The sequence below is a fragment of the Pinus tabuliformis genome, chromosome 2_2 (assembly GCF_031772625.1).
Source record: "Pinus tabuliformis cultivar Carrire ecotype Pingquan chromosome 2_2, CPIR1, whole genome shotgun sequence".
Taxonomy (NCBI): Eukaryota; Viridiplantae; Streptophyta; class Pinopsida; order Pinales; family Pinaceae; genus Pinus; species Pinus tabuliformis.
The window spans coordinates 810689090-810714535 of NC_142300.1; the positions used below are offsets into that span (position 1 = coordinate 810689090).

A 25446-nucleotide genomic window follows, 5' to 3' on the forward strand; every position below is an offset into this window, starting at 1 on the left:
CAAATTGTGGTCACGAAAGTTCAACCCCTAAAGAACTAATTGTGGCTTCTGTCATCTTGTTCAAGAGGCACTCCTTTGAGGGGATATCTTGGAAATGTATTGGAAGATTTTGTTGCCTTGAGAAGGAAAGTTAGGCATATTCCTTACAAAGGCACAATTGGGAAGAAAGCTTTAGGTTGAGGGACGGATTGTGAAGCAAAAGCCCTAAATACGTATATAGGCAGTTTTGATCTCCATAGGCTCTTCGTTAAAGGAGAACTGAAAATGAGATAGAGTATCCTTGAAAATATTAAATGTGATGACTCTAGTCTCAGCAAGGTCAACTACAAACTGACGAACCTCACAAAAGCAATAGAGGTGCATCAAGTTATCTGCGTAAACGATGAATAGAATGAGAGTGTAGGATCACATCATCAGCAAAAAAATGGTATAGTTCTCATTACATGATGTATCATGCAACCATCATCAACATGGGTTTGCTATAGTAGAAAATCCTCAATCTCATCTATGTAAATACCAAAGAGAGTTGGTGAAAGAGGGTGTCCATTTTCATTTGCAAATCAGTACGTTGGATAGAGCTGGAGAATCCTTGGGTAGTTTGGAATCGACCCACTATTGTTTCATAGAACCTAATAATAATGGTGATGAAAGTATCAGATACACCAGTATTCAGCTTTTGGAGAGCTTGAATGCCTTTTAAAATGATTTGTTTAACTATAGTTAATTTTAGGGTCAAAATGCCTGTTTCTGCATTGTTGAATCCACAGTTACAAGAACTAGTATGATTGGTCCTAAATGGCTCACAATGGAGAGGGGTTGAATCGATTACTGAACTGAATTGGTAAATTGGTTCTATCTCAAAATGGCTAGTTCAGTTGATTCAGAGGGTTTTGATTTGGAATGGCCCTAAAAACCTCAAGTCCCATCCATTCAACGTCATGGCCGAAAGAATGAAAAAGTAAACCAACATGTAGACACAAGGCAGTGCATGCTAAATGGGTTGAGAAATTTTGCAATTTGGTGTCTAATGGTCTGGATTTACATTGATGTACATGAATGCATACCTATTTTAAAAAGATTGCATTTTTAGTCAACTGGTTCTTCAACCCAATTTTCAGATGGTTTTGGTCTCAGTTTGACATTTAACTGGTACCAGTTATCACTGAGTTGAATGCCTACCTATTGGGGCACAGTGTCTTGTGTTAGCACTTATGGCTTTTTTAGAATGGGAAATCCCTGCTGTTATTTTCCTTGTGACTAGTGGAATCAACAGTTGGGGTGGTTTCATAGTCCCGTGACACAGGGTCGATTCTGTCTGTTACCACTATAAGCACCAGGTGCACCACGTCTGCCCTAATGTGGACACAGGTTAATAGGTGGGATTGAACCAAGGACCGCATAATATTTTACATAACACTTTTATATGCTTTTCCAAGTAAGCTACTTTTGGGTGTTATGTAAAACTTTCATAGTTAGTCACAATTGAAGTAAATATTTTTGGGTAGAAACTGTGTTGGAGTTTAGAAATGTCCCAATTTTTTGCGTGGAAACTCCATTGAGGGATCCAAAAGAAAGCTTATGAGAGAAATAAAAAAGAGTAAACTGTTGGAGTGAATAAATAGATATAAAATGGCAATTAGCCATTTTGAAAATAATATATATTAATAAGGGAATTTAGTCAAAAGAAAAGGGGTGGAGAATTGTCAAATTAATAAATATATGAGAAGAATAATTGAAGGGATTGAAAATGAAGTTAATAATATAAAAGGGGAAAATAGGGAAAATGAGATATATCAAAATAAAGATGATAATCTAAACAAAAAAAATGAATAAATGGAAGGATTAAATAAGACAAATGAGTAGAGGCAGAAAATGGTCAAGTTAATATTTATATTAGAAAATTAATGGAAGTGATTGAAAATATAGTTAATAATGTAAATCGTCAAAATAGTGAATAAATGAAAGGAATAAATCAAAGGGAACACTTTGTTAGTCAAAAGTAGTTTAGAGAATTACTCCTGGTCTAAAAGGCAGTTTCAGCGTGATCCCCCCCACCCCCCTTTTCCTACTTGAATTGGTTATCGCTGAGGCTACAGAGGATTGGATCACTTGCAATGTCTAATTCCACCAAGCTTACTTTCACACAAGATAGTAAAAGGAAAAACACCTGTTTTGTACCTCACCATTGATTACAGTAGATACTAAGATATCATTATAAATAACATTACCCTATAAGATTTTTTTGAGAAATGCATCATATATTTAACATCACCATATAATTATTTCACATTATATAATACATCATTTGTTAATTAGACGAAATTTGTTTCTAATAGATGTTATCATTGATTAAGACTTTTAAGTCACATGCAAATTCTTAGTGATTAATATTTGGCAAAAACATTGGTTGGCCATATGAGCAACTAATCTACTGAGATTAGTGGTTTCCATTGCCAACCTCCACAAACTTTCTTTAATTTTACTTAGTCTACTTTATGCTGATTCTTGAAGTGAGATAACTAGGTTAAGATGCCTTATTCATAATTTTCTAAAGTGGAATGTTCTTAACAATCCTGTCTATGGCGTTCGTGATTTATGAAATCGCGTGCAATTTCCGTTTTCATTTTTATTTTGTTCATTTCAATTTTGGCTTGAAAGGGTTCTATTTAGTTCTGAATCCTATATATGATTATCTATACAAGTCTCTTCATCGGTCATGTTTTTGCTATGTATTTTTGGATGCTTATACTGCAAAATCACTGCAAACAACCTCATAAGTTAGGTGTATTTATTCCCTTGTTTACTATTTTGATGAACTTCACACCTATTATCACTTCATACTTTGTTGTTTAGGATTTCCAATAACGTAGAATGTGGATTTCAGTAATTAACTCAAATTTTCCACTTTTTGATTTCAAGGCGTGAAGAATCATTACCTATTTTCAAGCGAAGACTTTTGGGAGGGTTGGTTGACTTCGCTGCTAGAGAGCTCCAAGTCCAGGTAGCTTCAAACTATTTTAGAGAGAGAAATTGTAGCTAGAAAATTGATTGCAAGATATTTCTATGAATATTAGGGTTTTTGAGTTTAAGAAGTGTTTGAATTCAAGAGATCTTTAAAAAAGTTCATCATTCCCTTGAAGTTCGTTTGAGCACCACAAACAATTCTAGTCTATTCTTTTTAAACACCAAGATATTTTTAAGGGTTTCTTATGGTGTTGATAATGCATTCACTTTAAGATTATACAATAACAATGAGATAAAGTTAATAAGGAAATAATATTATATGTGCATTCGACTTAAATAATTAAGAGATGGGGAGGTTTGAAGGATTAATGATGACATCAATATGACACATGAATCTTTCGTTAAGCCTTGAAACATACATTCTTGATCATAGGGATAGAGGTGGCACATAGCATAGGAACTCTACTTGGGAAAACTTGGCCATGTTCCTCATAAATTGAGATAGAAGAGATGCACAATATACTATAGGAACTCTACTCGTGACCATTTAGGACTTCAATCAAGAATGGGTACCTTATTTACACATATCCATTGTATACTGCTGTTGTAGAGCAATTGTTCGCCCACTAACCAGTAGTATTTCTGGGATTTATTTATTAGGAATTATAACACCTCGATAACTCATGACCAAATTTGTCGTAAAGTATCATGTAGTCTTTATTAAAGAAACCTTGATAAATGACTCGTGACCAAATTTATATTAAAATACAGCATCCCATTATGACAATGATATTATTTTCCAAAATTTCTTTGATCACCTTATTTTTTTATAAATAAAGACATGGACTAAAAATATAACTTTATGATGATATCCATAGGTGATGTCTTCATCTCATGTTCGTGCTCATTTATGTCTTCATAGGAATTCTTCAACAATGTTTTTAGTAGTATATGCTTAGGATCATATTTGGTTGTCTTCTTTCATTGTCTCATATTCTTGTAACTTATCTGTGTGCTTGTTCTTGTTGAATGCTTGTTGTCGATCTTCACTAGATATTTGTCTTGATCATTATAGACAGAGGTTGACTATTTTGAACAATAATCTTGATAATTTATAATAGTTGGAAAGACATAGAAAAGCTTTAGAATTGTCGATCTTCATCAAGTCATTTGGAGGATACCCATAACTTAAATTATAAAGATGTTAAATATTTTTGGTAAGCCGGCAGTGTTTTAGGAAAATACTTTTATACCATAGATTGTCATTCCATAAACCATCTCTTTAGCAGTTTAAAGAGGACATATTATTGTCTTTCTTGTGCTTGATGTCCTATCAATCATGCAATCTTTGTGGTCTATCTTTGTGTTGAATTTGGTGGTGGGTGCACATTCTCCTAGATGGACAAAAAGATAGTTGAAACTTGTATTTAGAGCAGAAGAACTCTTGTAATTATGCACTTAAAATGGTTAGCTATTTCGCCTCTCCCCTACACTCTCAGGTTCTCCATTTCTGGAAGAATATTTCCTTTGCTGCCGCAAGCTCCTAGATGAGGCCTTTGAGAGGACAATGCTAATGGAACACAAGGCACTTATCTAGTGGGCTAGCTACTAGCATAGTTTTGAAAACCAGAATTGATAACTGACATAAATGAAAAAAGTTATTTTTAAGATTTAAAATCATGACTCCGAACCATTAGAGACAAAAAATGCAAAGTTTGCTCATCTATATATCATGTTAGGGTAAATATATCAAAATGGCACCGAGTGCAATAAATAATAGTGACAAAATACATAATCAATGAGGCTGTAAATGGCCTCTAGAGTCCAAAAATAATGCTACAAGCTATTGGGCCACTGACCTACTACAAGTCTGCATATCAGTGATCATGATCACTCATCAAACTCATCACTACTGCTAGACATGGGATCATCAACAGGAGCTACATAAACATCATCTAGATTAGAGTTTGACTCCTCAAAATCCTCTACAACCTGCGTAGTGGTAACAACAACAACAAAACTAGACTGAACAGTAGCACGAGTTGGTCTAGCTGCACGACGAGTTCTCCCCACTGGTTGTTTGTATTTGCTTGATTCAACTACTAGTTCTGGTTCCACTAACACTACCAGATCTACATTGGGACCAAACACTCCCCCCTGAACTCCATTGCATCAATATCAAAATCAGGATCAAACATAGCTTGTTCAGTTTCCTCCACCCATTGTGATATTGGATCAATATCCTCCAACGCAATGTGATGTAGATTGGGTCTTCTGTTCATCAACTTGTTGTGTCTTAGTCAAAGGTTATACTGCACAGAGATGAGATCATTTAACTGTTTTTGTTCTAAATGGTTTCTCTTCTTCCTGTGAATCTGCTAAAAAAAAACCAATTATGCTCACAACCAGAAGCGACACGTTTGGATGAATACTCTAACTGCAAAATTTTGCAATTGCTGACATTGGCTGCCTAATTACTCCTACCAATGTGCTGTAAAGACAAAGACTATAGTTAGTTCATTGTACAACATTTTAGATTCTAAGTTTGGCTAAAAAAGCAAGTAATTATACTTTGAATTGTAAATTACTGAACTTAAAAAAAAAAAAACAAATGGAATTGCTTACTTGGTTGGTCCACATCTCTTGACATCTTTGCCAAGTTTTTTCCAAAGGTACTTCAGGCCTTAGTGAAAACTCTGATATGTTTATGTATTTCCAACTGCTTGGAATCATTAGGGACCATGCACTCTAACCAATCCTACAACCCATGTTTGACCTCCCCAATCTGATCTTCTCCTAATTGAGCTCTATAATGATTCTTTGGTTCATGAATATCTGTATGCATGTATTAGATGATAGAGTTGATTGTTCGACCTGTTGTCAATGATCTCCTATATCGACCCATATTTACCTAGTTTATGTTTGTAGGCTACTCGTATTTTCTCCTTTGCCTGATCCATAGCTTCATAGATGTAACCCATTGCTAATTTTTCCCCATCCACCAGTTGTAACACCTTAACATGGGGCTCGCCAATGTTCACAACCTCTGCAAACTTTTGCCAAAAAGAGTTGTTAAAAAATTTCTTTTTGGCCTCTTTCCATCTTGTCTACGAGCCCACCGAGATGAATTCCATTGTTTACGAGAAAACATTTTCTACAAGTTTTGTTGCTAAGAATTGAGAGTCTGTAACGTAAGAATGTCAATTGCAAATCTCATAATTCCATACCTACCAAGCTCCTTGCCCCCAGTGTTTTTCCTCATTAGGTTCAATATCCATTAGTGGTTGTAGATGTATTTTGTGATACACTTGATATGCTCTACATTCTTCTTTACCCACACCATTGTTCCTCTGTCCTCAATCATGAGGTCTATGCAATGTGCCTCACATGGGGTTCAAAATATGGTCCTATATTGGACTCTAGCATCTTTCCCACAAGAACATAGTTTGAAGCATTCTCTGTGATAACCCGAACAACATTCTGCTCCCCAAGTGTCTTTATCATCTTGTCCAAAAGCTCAAAATAGAAGGCTTGCATCCTTCGACCTATTAGATGCATCAACTAATTTCAGAAACATTGTTCCTTGAGGGCAAGAAACAAAGAAATTATTGATAGTGTGGTTCCTCCAATCCATCCATTTGAAGTGATGAAACAACCTATTTTGGTCCATGACTCTCGATACTCAGTCAAATATTATTCAATGGAAAAATCTCTTTTTGCAAATGACTTCCCCTCAAGTAATGAATACTAGGGCCTTTGATGCCCTTTCTTGCAGATATAACATAACCCCACTTAGGTTGGCAACAGTGTTCCACGGGGACTCGCCCTCTCCCCCCTAGGGGTCTAGTTTCCTCGCTCCCCTGCGCTCCGGGGACTTGGGGACGAGTAGGGGACGTTTCACCACGCTCCCAAAATGGAGGAAATTCAGGGGGACGTGCCAGGGAAACGTTTCCCTTCCCTGAGGGGGCGTTTCCGAAAAGGGGGACGTGGGGGGCGTGGGGGGACGAGAGGGGACGAGGGGGGGCGAGAGGGGACGTGGGGGGATGAGGGGGGACATGGCACACCTTTAATGAACTAAAAACCATTTTAATTAACTAAACGCTGAACTTAATCTTTAATTAAGAGTTAATTAACGTTTAGGGTTTTGGAAAATCGTTGTTTCATGTTATAAAACCGGCGCCTTGAACCATGAACAACACACTCACAACATTTGTAAATTTGTTGAGCGCTCCACTCACAGTGTTGGATTTCATTGTTCGGATTCATCATTCCAGAACTCCTCCCTCCCTCTGGTCGAGTGTCCTACAAGCAGCAGTTGACAGCTCCCATCGAGCATCGTGCGAGCAACACCTCCCTTCAAGCATCGTGCGAGCAGCTTGCGTGTGAGGAGCGGACTGCTACAGCTTAACAGGTTAGTAACAGTTCATTTCATGAGCTTTTGCCACTGCCGCCCGCGTAACTGCGTAAGAATGCTTTTGGACAATCATCACAGCGTCTGTCTCAGAGCAGTGTCAACCAAACTTGAGTCTTGACTGTGCTGAAGAGTGTGAGTTGAATGCAACTTCTCAATGTGTATATATTGTAATGAGTCATGAGCCTTTGCAATTCCATGATGGAATCCATGAAACAGAAAAATAATTTAATAAATTCCCTCGCTCTAGAACTTCGCTGTAGTAACTTAAAGTCTTATGTCAAGAACTAGTTTGGTAACTAACAAGCCTCTCAGGTTGAGTTGAAGTGCCAAAAATGACTTATTTAAATATTTTTTACACTAGGTTGGCATGATCTGAAATAGGATTGTTAAGCTATATCAGTCCAATGGGTTAGATCTATGGAAAGACAAGCAGTTTAAGTCCACGTCCCCAAAAATGGCTTCTTTTGCCACTAAGTTAGCAAGATCTCAAATTAAATTGCATAGTATATTTAATAAACAGTGCCTGTATCATTATTGATTGTATTAGGAATTGTATACAAAAGGTAAATTACCAAAAGAAAGTCAGTGAAATAATACAATTTGTTGAAAGTGCAAGCTAGGAAAACCAAGACCTTGAATCGGTTCAATATGGGCTCTCCCAGTTCATGGTGATAGTAGGTTTAGGAAAAGAGCCTTCTGTCACATGTTCTGAAAAGTGGATCTGACTATTTTGTTTCCAGGAACCAATTAACCACAAGCATGGGTGAAAAATCCGACTTGTAAAAACTTAAAAGACTGCCTCCTTGACTACCATCCATTGTGTTGATGAGACTTGACTGAAATATAATATTGTTGATATAATAAGACCTGATTAAAATACAAAATGTTAATATTCCACCAGCCACCCAACTACTTTCCTATATGATTTCTCAAAATTCTGCCCTGACAACTAATTTTGATCCCATGAGAACTTCAAGGGCTCAAAATATACATTCGCTCAAAGAAAGAAACCAGCAGGATCTGTAAAATGGAAACTAACCAAGTAGTCTAACAACATGAAAAGAAGAAAGTAACTTCCACTTACGTGTCTATCATTTTTTGCATGAGATTGCCGAAGGAAAAATCTATGGCACAAGGTTATGGCTGTCACAATGGTTACCTGGGAACTGAATAAACAATAGACAATCAACCTATTACTATATTAGGCCTATGGTGACTGGTCTTTACCTGTGGAAAAAGCATCCAAGTTCCGTTTAGTCCAAGTTCTGAAAATGATTTCTTTTAGACTTATTCTTTGCAGTATCTAAAACAAAATTGTGAAGGTATATCAGACCTATGGGCTAGTCCTATGGAAGCATTGCCAAATAGGCTATTCATATATGTATATTATCAGTTGAAAATCAGTTAAACTTTAAACTTTAATCATAATGTATGATCATTGATGTATGATTATAAATTAGAATTTTAAATTTATTATTTTATGTGATATTATAAATTTGGATAATGTCAAATGATATTCATATCAATGATCATGCTTTGCAGCTTTTCAATTCAAACCAAATTGTCATAGTGGACTCAATTAATAAATTATATTTTATATTTATAAATTTTTAAGACCCTGATGCTCCCCCACGTTTCCTAAAAAATGGTAGGGAGCTTTTGCATAGGCCGCTCATGCGCCCCCTTGCTCCCTCGCCCCCTCATCCTGGAACCTTGGTGGAACATTGGTTGGCAACAAGGTGAGTAGGCAACATTAAAGGGGATATTTGCATCATACCACCATCTAGCAGCTTATTGGAAAATAGTTCTTTGCATTGCTTTTTCTGATGGTTATCGAAACTTCAAAGTGGGTTGATTTAGACTTGGTCAGGAGGACGTGGTATTAGCAGAGGCAGTGCCGGTGGAAGATGTGAAATAACTCTTGATGTTCATCCTCTTCTTTAGATTGTTCACCTTGTTTGTAAGTCCGAAGAGCACGAAGAACATAACAGAATGGTCCATGGAAATTAGTGGAAGGGATAAAAGAGGAGTCTTGAATCTCAAAATCTTCACACCCACCTGCACTCATGGCTTGTATAAGTTCCTTCTTTCTTGCAATTTCATCTTGGACAACCTTATCCATAGCGTAATGTTCCTCAAACTTCTCAAACCTCCCAAGGAATTCTGCCCTAATAGGTCCTCTTAGTTCATTTGGTGCTTCTCCAAAGATTTTTTTGGCAATATTTGTAGATCATTTTACCATCAATCTGATCACAATTAGCCCATGTAGTATCCTTGGCTTTTGGTGGCAGGGTGGCTGAAGAAGTGTTTGAAATTTGCAAAGGAATAAATAAATAAATAAATACATGGACAACAATGAAATATGGATTTTTTCAAGTGGAAGCCTAACCTGCAAATGAAAGCTAGTGTAAAAATTTCTGTTTTCCCACCCCGGTTTTCAGTTTCTCCTTATTTCTCCCATGTAGTTAAATGCCCATTCCCATAACCATACATTTAACAGACTGAAAAAAATAAATATTGCTGAAAACACAAATTCTGGAAATTTTTCAGAATGCTGGAAATTGCAGAATTAAAAATCAGCAATCAAAAACAGCCATTAAAACACATTAAAACACTGATATTTTTGATCAATTTGACCCTGGAAAAACCCCCTACAACTCTTGGGGAAAACCAGTTTGGGAGCTCTTCTTTATTTCTGAAAATTGTCTTTTTACAGTGAGAATTATTCAGCAAAAAATCAGCAAGCAAATTTACAACTTATCTCCTTTCCCGTGCCTCACAACAATCTGGAAATTACAGCAAACAGGACAACAATAAATGCTGTACGGCCTCTGTTTTGTGTGCAGAAAAATCAGCAAACTCCTCGATTTTTGTGCAAAAATCTGCCTTTCACTATGTGCTGAATCAGCTGTACAAATCTGCTCAACTGCTGCCTTGGAATGTGTGCCAAGCTGCTGTCTCCTTCTCCTCCCTGCTCAGAAATCTCTCTTGCTCTCTTGCTCTCCTTCTCCCAATCTGCTCATGAAAGAATGAATGACCTTTTCCTACTTTTCCTCCTTTAATATAACTCCAAGTGACTTTTGGGTGATCCAAGTGACTTTTGGGTGATCTCTAAATCCAATGGCTGAAATAGATTTAGATCAATGGCTGAGATTAAATGCTCATTTAAATCTCACTTTCTATTTTTTAATTCACCCCACTTTAATAAAGACCCACTTAGTCATTTATTTCCAAAGTCACTTTTCCTTTCTAATTTTTCATTGACTTTATAAAAGTCACTTTAAAATTAGACTTAGTAACTTTATCACTTAAAGTCACTTTTAAATTAGATTTAACTTTATAAAATTATAAAGTTACTTTAGGAGAAAAATTAAATTCTTTTGGACACTTTTCCCTAGGCCAAAGATCAAAGCCTTAGGGAACCACCTGTCCTCCGATACCAAATTTCAACACTCCCTCTTACCGAGGAAGGTGTTCCTCACCACACCCATCTTGTCTCTGAAGTAGACATGCTTGCCCCGTGGTAAGGCTTTGGTAAGAATATCTGCAACCTGCTCATCAGTGGAAATATACTCAAGTTTCACAGCTCCCTTCTGAACATAGTCTCTGATGAAATGATATCTGATCCCGATATGCTTTGACCTGTTATGAAATACTGGATTCTCCGTGAGTTTAATGCAACTCTGATTATCACAGTAAATCATTGAAGGTCTCAACGACTGACCAAATAAGCCAAACAACATCTTGCGAAGCCAGATGGCCTCACAACTAGCTAGACTGGCTGCCATATACTCTGCTTCCGCTAAACTCAGTGCTACTGACTGCTGCTTCCGGCTGAACCATGACACTACTGCTGAACCCAACCCAAAACAACACCCTGAAGTGCTCTTCGTATCAGAAGCACAACCTGCCCAATCAGAATCAGTGTATCCTGCCAATCTCACTCCATCTCCCTGCCTGTAGTCCAGACCATAATCCACTGTCCCCTGCAAGTATCGCAAAATGTGTTTTGCAGCCACCCAGTGAACCTTCCTAGGCTCACACATAAACTGACTCATCGTGTTGACTGCAAAACAGATATCTGGTCTAGTGTTGACCAAATACATCAAGGAACCAATCAGCTGCCTGTACAATGTGGGATCCACCAACTCGGAATCCGAAGCATGAAGCTTCTTCCAGTTGGTGATCATCGGTGTCGACATGGGTCTACAATCCTCCATGTGGAATCTGCTAAGGATGTCCACAATATACTTCCCCTGCCCCAGGAAGAAATGCCCCTCCTCTTGCCACACCTCCAAACCCAAAAAGTAATGCATCAAGCCGATGTCCTTCATCTCAAACTCCATCGCAAGATCTCTCTTGCAGTGCTCTATGAGTCTCTCTGCACCTGTAATGATCAAGTCATCCACATACAGCACCAGAATGAGAGGCTCCTCACCAATCACAATAAAGTAAAGGTTCGAATCTGCCTCACTCTTTGTGAAACCCATCCCCTGCAAGTATGTATCTATCCTGGAGTATCAAGCTCTGGGAGCTTGCTTCAGGCCATAAAGGGCCTTCTTCAATCTACACACATGGGACTCCTTCCCATGCACCTCAAAGCCCTGTGGCTGCTCAATGTACACCTCCTCCTGTATGAAGCCATTGAGAAATGCGGTCTTCACATCCATCTGGTGGATCTTCCAACCCATCTCTGCTGCTATCGATATAATGGAGCGGATCGAAGTATATCGAGCCACGGGAGCGAAGGTCTCCTCATAATCAACTCCTTCTACCTGGGAGAACCCTCTAGCCACAAACCTCGCTTTGAATTTCTCAATGCTGCCATCTGCAGCATGCTTTACCTTGTAAAGCCATCTGGAAGTAACCACGGATTTGCCCTCAGGCCTCGGCACCACCTCCCAAACATCATTCTTCATGATAGAAGAATACTCCTCCTGCATGGCCTCTCTCCAGACCTGCTGGCTAGCTGCCTCCTCATAGCTAGAAGGCTCAGAGTCAAGGATGCTGGTAACCATCGCCATATAACTACAAAACCTCTCAGGTGGTCTACTCTCTCTGACCGGCCTCTTCGGCTCAGCAACAGATGTGGCATCTCTCAAGGTGTCCTGAAGCCACTTGGGCTTCCTCTTCCCTGAGCGCACTTCTCCCACCGGAGAATGAAACTCCTCCTCCTCCTCATCATCAGTAGCCTGAACTCCTGACTGTCTGTCTGCTGTCCTCCTGCCTGCACCTGAACCTGTAGAAGCTGAGGTACCGTGTGAACTGTCCATCAGTGGACTCCCTAGTGAACTGCTCTGCATGCTGCCCGGAGCACCACCCCTCTGGCTCGGCGAGCCACTGCTCACTGATGGACCTGACATCCTCATAGATGTACCTTCGGATCCTCTTGATCCCTGCCCACTGGATCCCTGCGACTGACTCAACTGCTGCTGAGGGTCTGGCTGATCCAGATACTCTAACTCCCGTGACCTCCTAAAGGCCCTGTCCTCCTCGAACTTCACATCCCGTCTGACAACAGCTCTCCTCTGTGCAGGAATGTAAATCCGAAAGGCCTTTGAGGTCTCACTGTAGCCCACAAAGATACCCTTCTCTGCGGTGGGCTCTAGTTTGGTCCTCTTCTCCTTGGGTATATAGGAGTATGTAATGCATCCAAAGATATGAAGATGACCAATATCAGGCTTCTTCCCAGAGAAAGCCTCCTCCGGAGTCATGTGCCCCAAGGCACGATGCGGACTCCTGTTCTGCAAGTAAACAGCTGTGTTGCAGGCCTCTGCCCACAAGAACAATGGCAACCCCTGATCATGTAACATGGCTTTGGCAGCCCCTATGATGGATCTGTTCTTCCTCTCTGCAACCCCGTTCTGCTGGAGGTTGTAAGGAACAGTGAACTCCCTCCTAATGCCTGCCTCCGCACAATAGTCAACAAACTCTCCAAGGGTGTACTCTCCTCCATTGTCTGACCTCAAGGACGTGATCTTTCGACCTGTCTGAGTCTCCACAAGTGCTCTGAACTCCTGAAACCGCTTGAAGACCTCACTCTTGGTCTTCAAAAAATAAATCCAGGTCCTCCTGGAGTGATCATCAATGAATAAAACATAGTACTCATATCCACTCAAGGAAACATGAGACATCCGACCGCTCACATCGGAATGAATCAAATCAAGTATCCCCGTCGCTCTGCTGTCACTGCTGGGAAAAGGGGATTTGGCAAACTTGCCCATCGCACAACCTCTGCAAGTATCAAAGTGATCAGTACTGAAATCTGGCACGCCTGTAGTGATCTCCCGCAATGTCCTCAAGGCTCCATGATACATATGTCCCATCCTGCGGTGCCAAATCTCACACAGCTCAGAACTGCTAGCTCTGCTGTCGGTACTACTGCTCAATGCCAAAAGGGGCTGAAATGCAAACTTGTACACCTTTGCATGGCGTACACCTATCACTCTAGCTGAATCAGCTGGAGTGCCCCTGGGATACATCAACACCTGTCCTCCCCTGAACAGTACCTCATATCCTCTGTCCTCCAAAGCTGAGACGGATATGAGGTTCTTCCTCATCCCTGGCACATAAAGAACCTCTGACACCTTCAAGGGAGGTTTGGACTCCCTCTGAAATGTCACTGTTCCCACCCCGACCGCTCTAACAACTCTGTCATCACCGAGTACTACCTCAATATCAGTGCCACTCTCTGAAAGCTCTGAGAAGTACTCACGGACTCCTGTCATGTGACATGAAGCCCCACTGTCCACATACCAGATACCTGAAGATGCTCCGCTAATCGAGGGAAAAACATGCTCCCTCTGAACCTGTGTGGCAGGTGATCCTGCACTAGAGGACTCACACGTAGTGAACGCAAACTCCCGGTCAAAACGACCTGCAAAGTCCTCAATCTCTGTTGAAGCTGCCACGTCCTGGTTCTTCCCCTTCTTCTTCTTCTTCTCCGGACACACAACTGTATAGTGTCCCATCTTTTGACAATTCCAACACTTCACCTTGGAATAGTCCTTCTGTGTGTTCCCCTGTTTACCTTTACCTTTGCCTTTGCCCCCACCACTGCTTGTGGAAGCCTGCTTCTTTCCTTTGCCTTTCTTGCCTCCTGCCACCAGTGCTACGTCCTCATCCTGCTCAACTGGCTTGGCTGCCCCAAGCTGTCCTTTCTTGATCTCTGTCTGAATGCAATCATCCCAAAACCTCTCCCATGTGGGAAGGGTCTCACGTGCACAAACCCCATCAGCAAAGTTCAACCATGAACGGAGGAGGCCATTCACTGCAATCCGCACCAACTCAGTGGGTGAAATGGCCTCTCCAATCGCTGCCAACTCATCTCTCACATTAGTAATCTTTGTGAGATATCCAGCTGCACTATCATTACCCATCTTAATGTTCTTCAGCTTCTCCTTCAGGACCATCTTTCGGTTCTCATTGGTACCCTGGTAGAGATTGGACAATGCTGTCCACATCTCATGGGCATTGCTCTTTCCTCTCACATGAGGAATGCAATGGTCTTTGATTCCGTCTAGAATCAGCCTCTTACCCTTATTGTTCTTCTTTTTATACTCAGCCAACTGAGTAACATCAGTGGGCACAACAATAGGGTTCTGTGCGGTATGCACCATGATATCCCAGACTTCTGCCTCCTCAAAGATACTCTGCATTCTTTCCTTCCAAACGCTGTAATTTATATGCCCATCCAACCTATCCTCCACCCTCAATCCCAATGACATCCTGCTGTCCTAAAACTGAAAAATAGCACTGCTGTAGTAAAGATAAAACTGCTGTTTATGAAAAAATCAGCTTGCTGGAATTTTCTGAGTGAAAAATCAGCAACTGTAATTTTTCCTTTTGCTGTCCCAAACTGCCCTTCAGCACTCAAGCTCTGATACCATGTAAAAATTTCTGTTTTCCCACCCCGGTTTTCAGTTTCTCCTTATTTCTCCCATGTAGTTAAATGCCCATTCCCATAACCATACATTTAACAGACTGAAAAAAATAAATATTGCTGAAAACACAAATTCTGGAAATTTTTCAGAATGCTGGAAATTGCAGAATTAAAAATCAGCAATAAAAAACAGCCATTAAAACACATTAAAACACTGATATTTTTGGTCAACTTGACCCTGGAAAAACCCCCTACAACTCTTGGGGAAAACCAGTTTGAGAGCTCTTCTTTATTTCTGAAAATTGTCTTTTTACAGTGAGAATTATTCAGCAAAAAATCAGCAAACAAATTTACAACTTATCTCCTTTCCCGTGCCTCACAGCAATCTGGAAATTACAGCAAACAGGACAGCAATAAATGCTGTACGGCCTCTGTTTTGTGTGCAGAAAAATCAGCAAACTGCTCCTCGATTTTTGTGCAAAAATCTGCCTTTCACTATGTGCTGAATCAGCTGTACAAATTTGCTCAACTGCTGCCTTGGAATGTGTGCCAAGCTGCTGTCTCCTTCTTCTCCCTGCTCAGAAATCTCTCTTGCTCTCTTGCTCTCCTTCTCTCAATCTGCTCATGAAAGAATGAATGACCTTTTCCTCCTTTTCCTCCTTTAATATAACTCCAAGTGACTTTTGGGTGATCCAAGTGACTTTTGGGTGATCTCTAAATCCAATGGCTGAAATAGATTTAGATCAATGGCTGAGATTAAATGCTCATTTAAATCTCACTTTCTATTTTTTAATTCACCCCACTTTAATAAAGACCCACTTAGTCATTTATTTCCAAAGTCACTTTTCCTTTCTAATTTTTCATTGACTTTATAAAAGTCACTTTAAAATTAGACTTAGTAACTTTATCACTTAAAGTCACTTTTAAATTAGATTTAACTTTATAAAATTATAAAGTTACTTTAGGAGAAAAATTAAATTCTTTTGGACACTTTTCCCTAGGCCAAAGATCAAAGCCTTAGGGAACCACCTATCCTCCGGTACCAAATTTCAACAGCTAGTTGCCTTAGTCTCTTCTTGAAGATGCCAACGCCACTAGACAGCGCCAAAGCAACTTCAAGATTACAAACAAAGGCCAAACTCTTTTCTTTTACACTGCTCATGCAAAAGCTTAGCACTCTCTACGCTCATAATGAAGGTCACAAAAACTCCAAATGAGATGTGTGATTCAAATAAGAGGGCATGTATGATTTTACAGGCACATAGTGGTTGTTTTTAGAGGGAAACAACCCCTAATTTCCCAAAAAACCACTCATAGCCAGCATAAACCGTTTTGTGCGTGTCTGTAGCCGCACACGTGCGAGCTGTTAATGCCCCGTCGTGGTGATGACATAATTAGATAGTTCATACTAGTTTGATACCAAACTAGTTGGTTCATGATTGGTTTGGCACCAAACTAGGGTCTACCTCGGCCCAAACCAGGGTCATTGGTCGAGTTGACCTTTGAGTCTAATGAACTGGCTGGTTTGACCATGTAACGATTGAACAGGGTCGGGCTTTACAACCATGGCTAATGGTGACTTTATGTGGTAAAATGTCAATACAATTGTTGAAATGCTCTTGGGGCAACTTGTAATGTCCTCAACGAATTGAGGATCAATGGACTTAGTAGCCTATCCGTCCCCGTAGGCTATAGTCCTACATAAAGAGGATAAGAAAACCAAAATACACATGTTAGGCAAGTTTTGGGTTAGTTGGGCGAAAAAAACCCAAAACTAGGGTTTTGAGTAAGGCACACTCAACCAGTTTAGAAGGTGAAACCACTTAAGGAAGTCTATAAATAAAGGAGGATTGAATTTATTTGGAGGCATCGTTATGGATCATCTCTCTAGTTTTGAGCAATAGCTCTGAGGGTTTTAGACCCCTTTCTACCTTGTTAATTTCAGTGGTGAAAGATTCCACCCTAGTTGACACAATTTTATTTTTCTTCGTCATTCTGTTTTGGCACAGGCATACCAAGTTTGAAAAGGCATCAAAGATTTATTTATGGTTTTGTGGTTTTGCTTTTGGAAGGAAAATGAAGGTTCCTATCCGTGTCCTTGATTTCATTTTTGGGCTTAGGAATTCCTACAGAAGGGTCTGCAAGGTTCTACTCTGGGTATTTGTTCTGGGCAGGACTTGCGGGAAAACATTTTGAACAAAACAATGAGTCATTAGTCTCTATTTTATCCTCGCATTTTGGCACAAAATTTGGAGATATGAACTTGTGGAGGACAAGGCAGTGAACCATTGATCTTTGTTTGACTTTGCATTTGGTTACAAGAATGATTGCAGAGGCTGCGTATCTTTTGGTTAGGAAGCACAAGTCTGTTCTCATCATAATTCAAAGGCAACGGGTCCCTGTACATGCACACTAGTCACAGGAAGTTACAGGTCGAAGTCAGTAGTCCACGAACTTGGAAGACAACGTGATTTCTTAAAGATTGATCTGCTGCATAAGTGATCTGGTCAAAATGTGAGTGTTCTTCTTGTGTGTTAGCATCCAACGTCGGGTTTGAAAGAACTACAAGTGTTTAATCATCGCATGACAGAAATTTGTTCCACCTGTGCTGGAGGAAGCAAGTAATCTTGAAAGCCAGGTATGCACAGGCGGACTGGGGTTAAACACAGTTGGCGTGTCATGCCAAACCATTCACTAGAGTTAGCTGTCGGACGCAGCGGAATAGAACTCACGCCGTGTTAAGTTTTGGAAAGTTTGGATTACCCTTTTAGTCCCTGAATTTCTTAAGGAGGGATTGGACAACCCCAAAAATTTTGATATATTCTTATTTGAAACTTTTGGGGACCATTGATATATTTTGATTTTTTTGTTTAATATTGCGGGGCTTAATTATTACATGGTGAAAAGGACTTAGCATTTCATCATTATATTAAAGTACATTGTCATAGTCAAAGAAAGAATCATTCTTATTATGGGAAACCCTAACAAAATTGCTCCAACATACTATAATGGTATTAGAGAGCAAAACATCCTACTGGCTGTGAGTACATGAGCTTTATATGCTTCCTGTATATACCAGCAACGTCACTGCAAGGAAAAAGAGGAATACCCACCATTCCGCCATGGGAGACATAACATGTTAAGGAGAACATGACCCTGGTATTCTACTTTAGGAATTGATACAGGGACAACAATAGATGCATCAACAACTACGTCATCAAGGGAAACAAATGATTCAAGGACAACAACAGATAGCACAAGTATTGACCCAAGGGCAAAAACAAATCGCAATGTTGATCACTCACCTCACAGCATAGCCAAATGTCGTTGACACCAATAGAACTACCACGAAGGGAAGTGGAAACCATAATCCTAGTCCACCCAACAACCAAGCAAACTGTAGAAAGAGCAACCAACCACTTCTAACACAATTAACAGATAAGCATGTGGCAACAGCCCAAGAAGCGGTTGGAACAAATTAAAGCCTTAATAACTGTGTTCAAGATTATGCAATATTGGACGAAAATACTCGAGCAACTATGATCTTCAATTTGTACAACAAATTTCGATACAGGAATAGGTCCCGGGGACAACTTATTGGAGAACTAGCTTGCAAGGTAAGTAAACTTCCTTTACCCTCATTTGATGGATCCTCTAAATGTACAAGGGCTTGAGTGCAAAAATTGGACACCTACTTTAGGCTCAATCCTATGGCCGAAGTAGACACAATCCAATTTGCCGTATTACATTTAGAAGGTGTTAAGTTATGGTATGTTCTATGCTTATAAGTTATAACAGTTTACTTCTTTTTCTTATTATATTCCACCGATTAGCAATCACATGTACATAAAGTAAAGTGCAGATAGAACATTAAACGATTGATAGAAAACAAGCCAAGACAAGAGACACAAGATGTGGCGGCTAGCCAGGGACAAACCCCACAATGTGTGGGGAAACCCTTTGATCAAATCTTCTTTTATCTTCAATAATTCAGCAGAGAGAAATAGTACAATAAATCTGATTCATATCAGCAGTAGCAAACCCTAGATCAGCAGCATCAACATTAGCGGCTTCATTATCAAACTAGGGCAGACGATATCTCACAAACCGACCGTCGGATTGACTTCATTCCACCACCAAAAGTTTCGGCTTCCAGAGGAGGTTCAGATGAACCTACAACGCAGTTCAGATGAGGAGATCTTCTAGGCCACGCAATTCAATCTTTACTTCTGCAGTTGCAACTTCAGTTTTAGCAGTTTCCGGCTTCAAACTAGGGCAATCGATATCTTGCAAACCGTTCGTCGGATTGACTTCATTCCACCACCAAAAGTTGCGGCTTTCAAAGGAGATTCAGATGAACCTACAACGCAGTTCCAAAGAGGAGATCTTCTAGGCCACGCAAGTCAATCTTTACTTCTGCAGTTGCAGCTTCAAATTCAACAGCTTCCGGCTTCACATGTGTGAGAGAGAGAGACCAATTTCAGCGCAGTAGAGAAGAGACTCATATCTGCGTAGTAGAGAGAGAGAGATGTGATGAGATGAGTGAGTCTAAATGAGGAAAAGTCCTCTTATATTTATACACAACGTTGGTGGGTGAATAGATGCGACTGTTGGGCTTCTGAGCCTACATGAGTTGTAGGTCGGCTTGATAATAATTCCATAATCAAAATAAATTCATATCTCCATGAATACTTATCAGAATTGGATGATCTTTATATCAATCCTACACCTCTCGACGAGAGGAATCTAATAAAAATATTATCAACCATGAATAAGATGACCCACATGAAGTTTTGCCCTGGTTGCCAATTTTAACACTCCCTCTCAATCATGGAGAACTTCATCTGCAATCTGTCTATCGGTCGTTACTATTCATCCATCAAATGCACTGCCTTGTACAGCCTGACCCTTGCCCTGCTCTGCTCTATTTTGCCTGTTCTGCTTTGTCTTGTTCTGCCCTGCACTGATCTGTACTGTTTTGTTTTGTTCTGCTCTGCTCTTGCATTGTTCTGTTCTACTATGCTTTTGTCCGAATTATGAAGAAGAAGAAATGATCGAGGATGTATCATACTGACTCAAAGTCAGTCTCAGAGTATGTACCACTGGTCCCAGACCAGTCTCAACCAACCCAAAGTCAGCGTCATAGTGAGTACAACTCCAATGGTCCCAGACCAATATCATCCTCCACTGACTCAAAGTCAGTCTCAGAGTATGTACCACTGATCCCAGACCAGTCTCAACCGACCCGAAGTCAGCGTCATAGTATGGTACAACTCCTACCACTGGTCCCAGACAAGTATCATTGATCCCAGATCAATGGAGGTCATCCTAGTGTAGGGAGTACGGTAGTTACAACGATGCGTCCATCGGTACTACTATGGTCCCTAACTTCATTTCCCTGCTCATTGATCAGATGAGAGGTACTTCCCATGAGTCCCAGACTGCATGGGTAGGATGCCTCGACAGGAGAACTAATCAATCCTGTCCTCACAGGAGAACACATCAATCCTGCTACAATTGCCATGGAGAACACATCAATCCAGGCCTCACAGGAGAACACATCAATCCTGCTACAATTGCCATGGAGAACACATCAATCCAGGCCTCACAGGAGAACACATCAATCCTGCTACAATTGCCATGGAGAACACATCAATCCAGGCTGACATGGAGAACACATCAATCCAGGCCTCACAGGAGAACTAATCATCCTGCTACACAGGAGAGCGAATCATCCTGTTCCACAAGAGAGCGAATCATCTTGTCCCACAAGAGAGTGAATCATCTTGTTCCAGTGTGCACCAACAGGGGAGGGTGAGTCACCCCGTGGTCGTATGTTGCTCCAGTAATAACCGCAAGCCCTCAGAGCTCCTAGAGCTCAATGTATGCAACATGCAGGACCCTTGTACAAGGGTTTCTTACCGACTCCAAGTCGTTTGGGAAAATCACAGATTAGATCTTTCCTCGGGGCTTTGACAAGGTGTATCAACCTGTACATCATCTTAATGTGATGGAGCTTCCTTGCTCATCGACTTACCATATCCCAGATGATGTCTATCTGCTGGAGCAATTGACGAATACGGGATTCCTCAATAATCGAATCCCACCTCTGGTTGTTACAGAGAATCACAGTGGTATTCAATGTAAATCCAAACAGCTCACTGAAGAGCTTTCGCAACCATACTGCCTCACACGAGGTTATGCTAGCAACAATATATCCTGCTTCGGTGGTGCTCAAAGCCACCGACTTCTGCGTCCTACTCATCCAGGATATCGAAGCAGATCCCAAGGTGAAACAGTAACCGGAAGTGCTCTTACGATCCTCCACATTGCCTGCCCAGTCAGCATCTGTGTATCCAAATAGTCTCACATCTCTGGCAATGTATCTTAACCCATAAGTGATAGTGCCACGAAGATATCTCAGCAGATTCTTGGCACCAATCCAGTGTATGTGGTGGGGTTCAACCATATGCTGGCTCAACGTGTTGACTGCAAAGCATATATCTGGACGGGAGTTCACTAAGAACATTAATGCTCCGACGAGTTGCCGATACTCGGTAGCATTTCGTAAAACAGGTCCAGCAGCACTACCGCTTAACTTCTTGAAGTCAAGCTCCATCGGAGTAGTTACAGGCTTGCAGTCCACCATTCCGAATCTTTCCAATATCTTCACCACATATTTTCCTTGAGATAGGAAAATTTCTCCTGGCTTTTGCCACACTTCAAGTCCTAGGAAGTAGTGCATCAGTCCTAGGTCTTTCATTTCAAATTCAGAGGCCAGCTCCCTCTTACATTTGTGAATGAGAGGGTCTGCACCTGTTAGAAAGAGGTCATCCACATACAACACCAGTATGAGAGGTTTGTCATCTTCAACCTTAAAGTAAAGGTTAGGATCGGCTTCACTCCTAGTGAATCCCAGCTTCATCAAGTAGCTATCGATCCTCTCATACCATGCTCGGGGTGCTTGCTTCAGCCCATAGAGAGCTTTCTTCAACCTGCATACATGAGATTTTCGATTATAAATCTCAAATCCTTCGGGTTGCTCCACGTAGACCTCTTCTTTGATCGAGCCATGCAAGAACGCAGTCTTGACATCCATCTGATGTAGGTTCCATCCTTGTGAAGCGGCAAGGGCTATGATCGAGCGGATGGTCGTATATCTGGCAACAGGTGCAAATATCTCATCATAGTCTATACCTTCCTTTTGGGAGAAACCTCGAGCAACAAAACGAACCTTATACTTTTCCGTGCTTCCATCTGCTGCATGCTTTATCTTGTAAAGCCATTTTGAAGTAACAATTGTCTTGTCCAGGGTCTGGGAACCACTTCCCAGACATCATTCTCCATAATCGACTCATATTATATGGTCATAGCATCCTTCCATAGTTAATGCTTGATGACATCTGAGAATGATGAAGGTTCATTTTGTATGATCGTGCTCATGATGGTCAGGTATCCCTGATACCTGTTAAGTTTCTTACTTTGATGGAAGGTTCCTCAGGGTGTAGTGTGTCCTTCAGCATCATCAAGTATCCCCCTAAGCCATGAAGGCCTCTTCCTAGAAGAGGAAGGCTCATGTGAAGGAGGATCAATCGGATCTATGGGTTCTTCTACATCAGGCATTCATTCATCATCCTTTTCTTTCGGTTCCCTGGTGTCAGCTTCTTAAGAGCTACTCAAAGTCAGCAGATTGTCCACCTTGCTGAGAGCCATATCTTTGTCAAAGGTGACATCATGACTAATCATGACTTCCCTTTGACCGGTGGTGAACATTTCTTCAGGAGTTTAGGAACCCAATGCTTGATGAGGGCATCAATTTTGTACATATACGACGGTGATTGTAGTTTCAGCCCATAGAAACTTCGGAAGTCTTTGATCATGTAGCATGACCCGGACAGCTTCCATCATCGTGTGGTTCTTCCTTCCCACCACACCATTCTGCTCAGGAGTATGTGGTGTAGTAGTCTCCCTCTTAATTCCAACCTCAGGTATGCCTGAGTGAACCAATTGTAATATATCGGAGGTCTTGCTTTGGCTTGAGGGGAATGGTACCCTTTTGAGCTTTCCTTCGGCACATCCTGGACATACACCTTCTTTCTCTACTCAGAATTCAGGCATCCCTGTCACCATTTGTCTTACACCGAGTATAGCTTTATAATGAAGGGGGGAAAACCTCTAATGCCAAATTTCAGACTGAAGAGATGTGTCATAAGACATGACACCTAGCAGACTTCCATCGACCTGATATAATGAATCAACACTAAACACAAGAGTAAACACATATTTAACATTATTTTTCCATATACGTACCTTGCCATCACTGAAAGTTACCTTGTAGCCTTTGTCTTCCATTGCCGAGATGGACACTAGGTTCTTTTTGAGGTCAGGTGCATTTAATACATCCTAGACTTTCTAGCCTTCTTGAATGGTTGTTCTCTTCCTTGATTCCCAGCTCTCCTCTTACCTTTGCTATTGCATTTGTCATTCCTTTGATTTGCCATCAGAGGGATTTTGATCATTGTCCCGGTGTGAGTCCTTTCTATCAGGGCACTCCCTTGCATAGTGACCTGCTTTATCGCAGATGTAACATCATCTTTTTCTTCCACCCTTAGGTCCAGCCTTTCCTATTTAGACCCAGAATTATTTCTTTTCTTAGCATGAGAAGAAAAAGTAGCAGGAGGACCTTTAGCCATGGGCATTTCTTGCTCTTCTTCCCTTGTTTCTTCTTGAATGCATCTAGCCATTAATTCCTCGAAACCAGGAATTACATTATAATTCAGAAGAGTAGTCCTGAACACGTACCATTCAGATGGTAATCCTCCAAGAGTCGTGAGTGCCATTTCTCTGTCAGTAATAGTTTCCCCAATAGATAGGAGATCGTTCTTGATCTCGGTGATTCTTAAGAAGTATGCTTGCATACTTTCATCTTTACCCTTCTTGATTTCCCTCAGCTTATTTCTAAGAAACAAAACTTGATTTGCATCATTAACTTTAAATAAACTCACCAGTCTGTCGTAGATTTCCTTGGAGGTGTCTAGATCAGAGATGTAGGCCACCAAGCGCTTGTCGATAGAGTCCCGGATGATTTTCTTTGTTTTGACTTCTCCATTTTTCCATTTGTTCCAGGCAGCAGCAGATGCATTTGATGAAGGCTCAACAATATTGCCTCTTACATGGTCCAACACTCCTTGATCTTCAAGGGTTAGATCGATAGACATCTTCCATCCGTGATAGTCAGCTTTCTCACGGAGCTTGTCTTCGGCAGGAAAGAGTGTTGAGGACCCCATAGTTCTTTTAGGATAGCCTTGCCAATCTTCTCTTCAATGATTGCTCTTGCTCTTGCTCGGGCTTTGTCTTCACCTCAGCTCTGATACCATGTTAAGTTATGGTATGTTCTATGCTTATAACAGTTTACTTCTTTTTCTTATTATATTCCACCGATTAGCAATCACATGTACATAAAGTAAAGTGCAGATAGAACATTAAACGATCGACAGAAAACAAGCCAAGACAAGAGACACAAGATGTGGCAGCTAGCCAGGGACAAACCCCACAATGTGTGGGGAAACCCTTTGATCAAATCTTCTTTTATCTTCAATAATTCAACAGAGAGAAATAGTACAATAAATCTGATTCATATCAGCAGTAGCAAACCCTAGATCAGCAGCATCAGCATTAGCGGCTTCATTATCAAACTAGGGCAGACGATATCTCACAAACCGACCGTCGGATTGACTTCATTCCACCACCAAAAGTTTCGACTTCCAGAGGAGGTTCAGATGAACCTACAGCGCAGTTCAGATGAGGAGATCTTCTAGGCCACGCAAGTCAATCTTTACTTCTGCAGTTGTAGCTTCAGTTTTAACAGTTTTCGGCTTCAAACAAGGGCAGTCGATATCTTGCAAACCGTTCGTCGGATTGACTTCATTCCACCACCAAAAGTTGCGGCTTTCAAAGGAGATTCAGATGAACCTACAACGCAGTTCCAAAGAGGAGATCTTCTAGGCCACGCAAGTCAATCTTTACTTCTGCAGTTGCAGCTTCAAATTCAACAGCTTCCGGCTTCACATGTGTGAGAGAGAGAGACCAATTTCAGCGCAGTAGAGAAGAGACTCATATCTGCGTAGTAGAGAGAGAGAGATGTGATGAGATGAGTGAGTCTAAATGAGGAAAAGTCCTCTTATAT

General features: G+C 40.8%; 1 protein-coding gene across 1 annotated transcript in view; it reads left to right on the plus strand.

Moving 5' to 3' along the window:
- The window catches only part of LOC149195430 (WD-40 repeat family protein / beige-like protein), a 316178-nt gene that overhangs the window by 65273 nt on the left and 225459 nt on the right, over nucleotides 1–25446 (plus strand). The window contains exon 5 of the mRNA XM_089407918.1: nucleotides 2920–3001. Coding sequence (XP_089264044.1) covers nucleotides 2920–3001 — 82 coding nt within the window. The remainder of the gene's footprint in view (nucleotides 1–2919; nucleotides 3002–25446) is intronic.